This window comes from Carassius auratus, chromosome 9, assembly GCF_003368295.1.
Source record: "Carassius auratus strain Wakin chromosome 9, ASM336829v1, whole genome shotgun sequence".
NCBI classification, from domain to species: Eukaryota; Metazoa; Chordata; class Actinopteri; order Cypriniformes; family Cyprinidae; genus Carassius; species Carassius auratus.
The window spans coordinates 32,953,010-32,962,221 of NC_039251.1; the positions used below are offsets into that span (position 1 = coordinate 32,953,010).

Sequence of the window (9,212 nt, forward strand, 5' to 3'; positions counted from 1 at the left end):
TTAGTAATTGATCTATGAGTATGTCATGATCTATGGTGTTGAATGTAGCACTAAGATCAAGTAAAACTAGCAATGAGATGCAGCCTTGATCTGTCGCAAGAAGCAGGTCATTTGTTATTTTAACAAGTGCAGTTTCGGTGCTATGGTGGGGGCTGAAACCTGACTGAAATTCTTCGTACAGAAAAAAATTTTTTGCAGGAAGGAGTTCAATTGAGCAGATACAACTTTTTCTAAAATTTTAGACATAAATGGAAGATTTGAAATAGGGCTATAATTTGCCAGTTCACTAAGATCTAATTTTGGTTTCTTAATAAGAGGCTTAATAACCGCCAGCTTGAATGGTTTTGGGACGTGACCTAAAGATAACGATGAGTAAATGATATTGAGAATTGGTTCTTCAGCTACAGGTAACAACTCTTTCAGTAATTTAGTGGGTACAGGATCTAATAAACATGTTGTTGGTTTAGTTACAGTGATAAGTTTATTTAGCTCTTCTTGTCCTATATTTGTAGGCACTGCAGTTTATCTTTGGGTGCGTTGAATGAAACTGAAGTGTTAGAGGCTGTAGAATTTACATTCGCTATTGTATTTCAAATGTTATCTATTTTATCAGTGAAGAAATTCATAAAGTCATTACTATTAAACGTTGATGGAATATTTGAATCAGGTGTCATCTGGTAATTTGTTAATTTATCCACTGTGTTAAATAAAAACCTTGGATTGTTTTGGTTATTTTCAATGAGTTTGTGTATATGCTCTGCCCCAGCAGTTTTTAGAGCCTGTCTATAGCTGGACATACTGTTTTTCCATGCAATTCTAAAAACTTCCAAGTTAGTTTTTCTCGGTGACATTTTGCTTGACTCCAAAAGAGTTTATTAGGTCAGTAAACGCAAGTCCTAATGCATCATTTGAATTGTCAACGTGAATATTAAAATCTCCCATGATTAGCAACTTATCAACTGTAACCAGAAGGTCTGGGAGGAAATCTGCAAATTCTTTTAAGAATTCTGGAGGCCTTCTGCCTGATAGAGAAAAATATATAGTTGACAAAACAAAAAAATTGTCATAAGAGTTTAGTTACCCTCTGTCAAGTGACATGAACCAATTTAGCAAACAGACAAAGCTTTATCAAAGAATAATGCTTAACCTTTTTATCAAAGCAAACAGACACAACTTTATCCACTAAAACATTTATTTAGATTTTAGTTTCAGTTGCCAATTCAAGTCAAATAAAATAAATAAATAAATAAACCACTCATTCATTCATTCATCCATTTATGCGGAAGTAGCAGTCTGTAGAACAGAAGCCAGCAAGCTCTTCGTCTGAACAGAACGCTGTGAAGACCCCCTTCGTTTCATGGCCACAGTATCCAGTGGTGTTTTTGTAGATGCATCTGCAGCCATCACACCTCACATCTGGACCGACAGACTTCCAGTCAACGATTCCTACGAAAATAAATAAATAAAATCTCTGTAATGTAATAAACTTTCTAAATATCTTAAAAAAAACTTGTTCAGTTAATAAAAGTGTAAATATACATAATGTCCAGCCAGGTAAAGTGAGCTCTTCTTTGAAAACTGATGCCATAAAACTTTCTGCACACTAGTGACAGAGTGAGAAAGGCTCCTTCTCCTTCTTTATAGACAACATCTAGAAGAATGTCTGAGCAACTCTGATGGTAGCTGAATAATAACAAAAAAAATAATATATATACAAAACTATTTAAAATATGAAATTAAAACAAAAATACACACAGAAAAATCAAGTTACACGAATGTACCTAAAAGAGTACAAATGCCGACCTGCCAACATTGGAAATTTGTTTTAAGTACCATCAGTGTGGCGGGCGGTTGAGGGGGGCGGGGGGTAAACAGTTTACTGTTTTATGGAACTGTTTAGTTAGGTTTTGCTATTTTTTTATGACATTTTAAAAAATAAAATAAAAAGTCGAGTACACTTTATGAAAAACTCTTTCTGAATTTTTTTTTATAAACAAATAAAGTGAATGTAAGCATGTATTATGTGCAAAAAAAGGGTTAAAATCACAAATCACATTGTAATCTTAAAACAAAAATTATTTTAAAGCAGAATTTAAAGTTACTAAGCTAAAAATGAAAATAATAAAAAGCAGAGACTAGGGCCTAATGGAGTAAGCTTCCTGCTTGTTTATGTTACTTTGTTAAAATGAGCCAAAGCAAAGTCATTCTTTAACATTTTGTCACAATTTGATTTAATTATATTCATTGCTTTTGAATGTGTAAAATTTCAACATTTCTGTTTCGTAAACATTGTGGGGACTACTTGAATTACTACTTAATTTTTTGGTGACTTAAATTCTGTCTAACACCAAGTGGACTTTTTTCCATGAATACATTATGCTAGTTAACACTCTGCCCCAGACTCTTTCTGATCCTGTTCTGCTTCTTGACACTTTTCTCCCTTCTCTCGACTGTATTTGTGGAGAAACTACACATATTGATCTGTGGCCCGTCGGGCTGAGGTTTCAGCTGCTGTGTGTTCAGACTCCTCCAGCATCCACACAGAGCCCCTCACAGACTGGAGCAGAGGATCAAAACCCTTCATTGTGTGGCGGCCATTAGTCCATGATCCTCTGCTCTTTCTGTAGGTGATCAGGAAGCTGTTCTCTGCACTTCCTGTGTCACTCCTGCTCACCCTATACAAACAATCAGAAGCATTTATCTAGTCTGATCCTAACAAGACAATCCAGCCATGACTGCTGTGAGTCAGATAAGTGTGTGTCACTGGCCACCTGCTCAGTGTAACCAGGGGTGGCGCTCAATGTCGTCTAAACTGGGCCGATCTGATGCCGCTGCACTGAGGCACCAGCGAATCAGCTGACGGCACTCTGTTACACACAACACAGTGTTCAGGAACACAAAACCACACGCTTCACCTGGATCTGGACCTGATTTCTGTCTCTTGCCTGTCGACAGCTCTCTAGGAAAGAGCAGTCTGCTTTTGGAGGTGACCCTCAATGCGCCTCTGAAGGGGAAACAGCTGCACAGGATGTTGTAGAGCGTCACCCCCACTGACCAAACCGTAGCCGGTCCCGCATGATAACGGTGATGCCGAAACCACTCAGGAGGGGCGTACTGAAGAGTGCCTGAGAGACCCAACAAGACCGCAAACATCATCTGAAGAGGCCCCAGTCCAAACAGATTCCCTTCGCTCGATCATCAAAAGTCCACAAACAAACACAGATCACTGCAGGGAGATCAAACCAACCTGCAAAGTGTTTGTAGGCCGAGTCTTTCAGCAGATCTCCACAGCCGAAGTCCAGCAGCTTGATGTCATGTGAGTCTGTGGAGATCAGCAGGTTCTCTGGTTTGACGTCCCGGTGCAGGACTCCACGGCTCTCGCAGTGTTTCAGCGCCGTGATCAGCTGCAGCAGCACTTTCTTGGCCAGACTCTCCTCCAGGCGTCCGTTCTCCTCACAGAAACTCTCCAGATCTTGGCAAGGAAGCGGGCGCTCCAGGATCATGGTGTAGCTGTCATGATTCTGCCCTCGTGTCCTTGATTTTTCCTAGTCTTGAGGCAGGATCATGACAGACCCGTGTTTTGTGTACAAGCACATGGCCTTGCCTTTGGGCCATGTGCTTGTGTTGTCTCGTTCCCTTGCCCCGCCCCCCTTGTTAACCTAGTCGTGTCTTGATTGTCCCATCTGTGCCACCTGTCGTGTCTTGATTGTTCCCCCTATTTAGATCTCCTAGTGTGCTCTGTCTTGCGTCGGTTCATTGTTCATCACTTGAGATTTGTTCCCTAAGGATTCTGATTGTGATTCGTGATAATACCCTGGTAACCCCTTTAAGATACTGTGTCCTGTATACCGTGAGTGTTTATTTGTAGTCAGTGTTCTCTAGTTTTGAGTCTTGGTTTATCTTGCCTTATCAGTCCTGTTTAGTTATTTTTGTATCTGCCCTAGTCCTCGTTTTCCCCCTCGTGGGTTTTTATTTTCCCCTTTTTGTAAATAAACCTGTTTGTGTTGTAAATCCTGTCTGCACCTGAGTTCCTCCCTTACCAAAACCCTGACAGAATGAACCGACCACCAAGGAACTCAGCAGGCAGGAGGGCCTCTGAGCTTCAGCGTCAGGCGGAGTTCCGGAGGCTGTGCTGGACGTCATCCCCCGCCGACAGGAAGGGGGTCACCCTCCCATACTCGCCTGAGGGGGAATGGGTCCTCCGTAATTATGCCCGGCTGTGGGAAAGCATCTCCCAGGAGGAGCCACAGAGGTCCCCTCCACCTACCCAGCTGCCAACGATCCCTGAGGGTCGTGTCCTGGCCGTGGCAACCCTGGGGGATCAGGCAAGCCCCTCCCAGAGTCCTGAGGTGCCCTCCACAGCCAGCAGTCTCCCCGTGAAACGAGGGAGACGGTTTTCATGGGAGTCAACTTCTGAGTCTTCGGCGTCCGAGACTGCCCTGCCCGAGACCAAACTCCCCCAACCCGCCTCTGACCCAGCTGTGGCCTCTGCACCGCGCCCAAGGAGGAAGAGGAGGAAGAGGGGGCCTGCCGGTCCTGTGACCCTGTCTCCTCCCGTGCCAGCAGCGGAGAGCGCTGGCGTGCCCGTGCCAGCAGCGGAGAGCGCTGGCGTGCCCGTGCCAGCAGCGGAGAGCGCTGGCGTGCCCGTGCCAGCAGCGGAGAGCGCTGGCGTGCCCGACCCAGCAGCGGTGAGCGTGCCCGAGCCAGCAGCGGAGAGAGCTGGCGTGCCCGTGCCAGCAGCGGTGAGAGCTGGCGTGCCCGTGCCAGCAGCGGTGAGCGCTGGCGTGCCCGAGCCAGCAGCGGTGAGCGTGTCCGAGCCAGCAGCGGAGAGCGCTGGCGTGCCCGAGCCAGCAGCGGTGAGCGCTGGCGTGCCCGAGCCGGCAAAGAAGAGGGCAGTATGCAAGTCGGCAGTCGTGAGAGCGCAGGAGAGTGCCGCGGCCGACTCTGCAGCAAAGACTTTAGTACAGTGTGTCTCATCTCGTAAGGAGATGCCAATTGTCTTAGCGGCTAAAGCCTTTTCAGATTATTTGTCTAGTCTTGTCCGTATCCTAGAAGTCCCCGTCAGTCCTGTCTTGTCCTCAGACCCTGTCCCCAGAAATCCCGAGTGTCCTGATGTCGTCTCCCCGTGTCCCGTAGATGTCGTCTCCCCGTGTCCCGTGAGTGTTGCCCCGTGTCCTGCTGATGTAGTCATGTATCCTGTTGATGTGGCCCCGTGTCCCGTAGATGTCCCGTGTCCTGTTGTCCCCCCGTGTCCAGTAGATGTTGCCCCGTGTCCCGTAGATGTCCCGTGTCCAGTAGATGTTGTCGTCCCGTGTCCAGCTGTGGTCCCCCCGTGTCCGGCTGTCGTCTCCCCGCGTCCCGTAAGTCTTGCCCCGCGTCCCGTAAGTGTTGCCCCGTGTCCCTTGTCTGCTCCTATCATGTCCCCTGTCAGTTGTCCCGAGACCCCTCCCCGCCCCTCACCACCCAGACCTGCCCGTACCCCCCGTCGTCAGCCTTCGTCCTGTCCTCCTAAGAAGCCGCTCCTTAAGGGAGGGGTTCTGTCATGATTCTGCCCTCGTGTCCTTGATTTTTCCTAGTCTTGAGGCAGGATCATGACAGACCCGTGTTTTGTGTACAAGCACATGGCCTTGCCTTTGGGCCATGTGCTTGTGTTGTCTCGTTCCCTTGCCCCGCCCCCCTTGTTAACCTAGTCGTGTCTTGATTGTCCCATCTGTGCCACCTGTCGTGTCTTGATTGTTCCCCCTATTTAGATTTCCTAGTGTGCTCTGTCTTGCGTCGGTTCATTGTTCATCACTTGAGATTTGTTCCCTAAGGATTGTGATTGTGATTCGTGATAATACCCTGGTAACCCCTTTAAGATACTGTGTCCTGTATACCGTGAGTGTTTATTTGTAGTCAGTGTTCTCTAGTTTTGAGTCTTGGTTTATCTTGCCTTATCAGTCCTGTTTAGTTATTTTTGTATCTGCCCTAGTCCTCGTTTTCCCCCTCGTGGGTTTTTATTTTCCCCTTTTTGTAAATAAACCTGTTTGTGTTGTAAATCCTGTCTGCACCTGAGTTCCTCCCTTACCAAAACCCTGACAGTAGCATCTGGGACGGTCAAACCACTCCAGCAGCTGCAGGACGTTGGGGCAGGCAGGAGCCGAATTGACCAGGGTCATCAACGCCACCTCCAGCAGCAGCCGACCCTGACCTTCCTGCAGGACAAACGCTCCGTTATATCCAGCGCTGAATCAGACCAAACAGAGCAACAGATTCACTCTCAACTCACAACTCTCAGTCTCTGTGTTCCTCGTTTAGAGACGTACTTGATGGCAACCTGTAGACAGATGAAGCACAGTAAACCACGCTGCCTAATTATCACCCGTGAGGGACATTTACTGACATCAACATTTCTAAAAGCTGTTTAACTGCAGGAGGTAAGAAAATGTCTCACTGGCAGTCCATCAGACCTGCGGGTCCCAGCATACACAGAGCCGAATCCTCCTCGCCCCAGCAATGGGCCCTTCACATACGCTTCTGCAACACACAAGATCACAAGAAACGTCTTTAACAGAAAACATGCTGCAGCATCTAAACCTGTTACAGAACGTTACTGTAATTCAGCTGAAGAACATTTTCAGTGACTAATCATTGAGTGAGTCTTTAATCAGGTGTTTAATATGAGTGTATCTGACCTCTGCGGGAGCGTTTGGCAGCTCTTCTGTATGAAGGAGACGGATGCTCATCCTCCTGGCTGCCGCTCTGCCACTTCCTCTTCCTGTGAGGCTGATCTGTGGACACAGAAACGGCCAACTCTGAAGGCAGAGGTGCGATGTATCCAGGCAGCTCTTGGCTCAGCGGCTGGTTTGGGTTTGGCAGCGGTTCCTGAGCGCCGTCACCAGAGCCACGTCTCTCAAGCTCCTGATCATCCGTCTGAGAGACAGCAGCACTCCTGGATCTGGAGCGGCCCGAGCCTGCAATATTACACACATCAAACACTTACAGCCTTTATTAGCAACATTTATTAGTAATCAACCACCAATGGTACTGCTCACATCCAATTAGGTTACTTTACATTTTAATTGTCTTGAACTGCATTTGAGCAGCTCTATAATTTTCCAGCGTTATAATTGTGTCAAAGAATTAAACACATATTTCACTGATTTTCATACACAAGGAATAAAATACATGTGATCAGTGAGCTGGTATAAATGTGTGATTAAATGAGTTAACCTGCACACATTTCTTCACATCACTTCATTAACACAATGAACAACATCGTACTATAATAACATACCAATAATAAACAAACTAAATTAAAACACTCACCTCGTCTTTCACCCAAATGAGCCATTGACAAACTCCAATCAAAACAAGAAATTAATCAACAAAAAGGTAATTAATTAATCAATTAATTAATTACAGAAAGAAAGAAAGAAAGAAAGAAAGAAAGAAAGAAAAATCTGAAATAAGAAGAGAAAAATAGAATAAGTCTTTCCTCAGAAATAATCAGAAATCCTTCAAAAATAAAACTCTACTCAAAGAAAAATCCTCCGATCTCCTAAAATAAAAGTCTCTTCTCTGAACTCCGTCGAAAATCACAATCTCAGCACAGAAAATGTTCTCCAGAAGTCTCTGAAGTCGCCTCGTCTCTCAACCAGCAGATATCGATCAGATCATAACACGCGTCGCTATAGCAACTACAATTCGCGTGCGTGAGTACAAGACTATTGAAAAGATTAATAAACTCTAATTCAGTTTAACCAGAGCTCATTATAGCATCTCTGATATGTACTGATTTATGCCTTTATTAATAAATCTCACAAGTTAATATAAAAAGTATATAAAAATTCAATGTATAAGATAAATGTGTGCGCTCGCGCTTTTGCGCACGCGACATTAGGCGAGCATAAGTGAACCGAATTGTAGTTGCTATAGCGACGCGTGTTATGATATGATTTCGGCATAAATATTTGTACACGTTTTCAACTAAAACCTTGAGATATAACGTAATGTTGTTGTAGAATATTGTTGTGAATAATTCCTATCCATAAAGTGCTCAGAAATGGTTAAAAAAAAATGATTAATAGATATTGTCTTTCTCCCAGCCAACATGTCCATGTGGGTCCCGCATGGGATTTATCTGGGCTATGTGGGTGTCAACTGGGCATGGGCTCAGAGTGGGGACTTTGATGGGCTGAATGTGTGCCCAGCTTGGATACAGTTGTGGACCCAGTTAGGCTGCCCATTATTGTTTATTTGTGGGTCCCAGATGGGCCACATTTGGGCTATATTAGGATATATTTATAGTTACATAATTTTTTTCACATTATTTATTTTTATGCAGTTATGGGTAGCTACATAACCCTAATAATTAAATTGATTTAATTGTATGTATTTCATGTTTTATTCATTAAGGGTTATATCATAATGTAACAATACAAGATTATGTATTTTATGAATAATCCTATTTTATTCATTCATAAGTACCTCAAAGGGTTTTTTGCTGGCCGACCGGCTGGACCATCATGAGGCAGGCGGGAAGAGTCATCGCCATAAAGAAGAACATTTTATGTTTTGAGATGATATGTGTTCTCTGAATATTGTTGTATAGTCTTTCTAATTAAGTACATTAACTCTTTTAAAATTTTATTTTTATATTTACACCATTTATTTTCCACTGGCAAAATGTGTTATCTATGATTTTACTTGTAGGCTATGTTCATTGATGAAATATGGTTAATATTCTGGTAATTCTGTGTTGTTAAAGTTCAGCTTTGAAAAATAAAAGATGAATCATGAATAAAGCTGTTGGTGTGAAGCAATAACTTGTGTTATTGAATATATAACAAAATGAAAAATAATAAAATAATATTACTTTTAAAATTACATTTCTAAACTGAATAGTGTCACTTTTAACTTGTTCATATTACCTTTAGTAGTATAACTATACCTTTGAGTGACATTTTTGTACTGGCACAACTTATAACCATGCATGCTTTTTAATGCTTTTGTGAATGTTTTAGTGGTATTTTAAAATAATTGCCTTTTCTGTTTTTTTTTCTTTACTGTTTTATTTTTTTTTTTTTAGGTATGAACCTGAGAAGTCTGCACAGGCCCTGGAATAATACCATTTCATTCTGTTCTGTTCAAGTATTTTTGTATTAACACTTTCTATGAAGCCCATATTATACATTATAAGGGTATTCTTAAAGCATTATAAGGACTGCATT

At 43.3% G+C, this 9,212-nt stretch overlaps 1 protein-coding gene across 1 annotated transcript; it reads right to left on the reverse strand.

The window, feature by feature from the left end:
• Positions 1-2,116: 2,116 nt before the first annotated feature.
• On the reverse strand, positions 2,117-7,413 carry LOC113108094 (serine/threonine-protein kinase pim-3-like). The gene is made up of 8 exons (XM_026270912.1): positions 7,309-7,413; positions 6,675-6,953; positions 6,434-6,516; positions 6,269-6,316; positions 6,068-6,194; positions 3,248-3,526; positions 2,946-3,125; positions 2,117-2,867 (listed from the first exon to the last, which is right to left on the reverse strand). The coding sequence occupies exons 1-8, from the start codon at positions 7,331-7,333 to the stop codon at positions 2,776-2,778; spliced, it is 1,113 nt and encodes a 370-aa protein (XP_026126697.1). The 5' UTR covers positions 7,334-7,413; the 3' UTR covers positions 2,117-2,775.
• Positions 7,414-9,212: the final 1,799 nt, after the last annotated feature.

Coding starts and splice junctions, on each gene's coding strand:
- LOC113108094 (XM_026270912.1), bottom strand. CDS start 7,333: ATGGCTCATTTGGGTGAAAGACGAG. Junction 6,195..6,268: donor GAACACAGAGACTGAGAGTT/GTGAGTTGAGAG, acceptor TTTGTCCTGCAG/GAAGGTCAGGGTCGGCTGCT. Junction 2,868..2,945: donor TCCTAGAGAGCTGTCGACAG/GCAAGAGACAGA, acceptor TGTGTGTAACAG/AGTGCCGTCAGCTGATTCGC.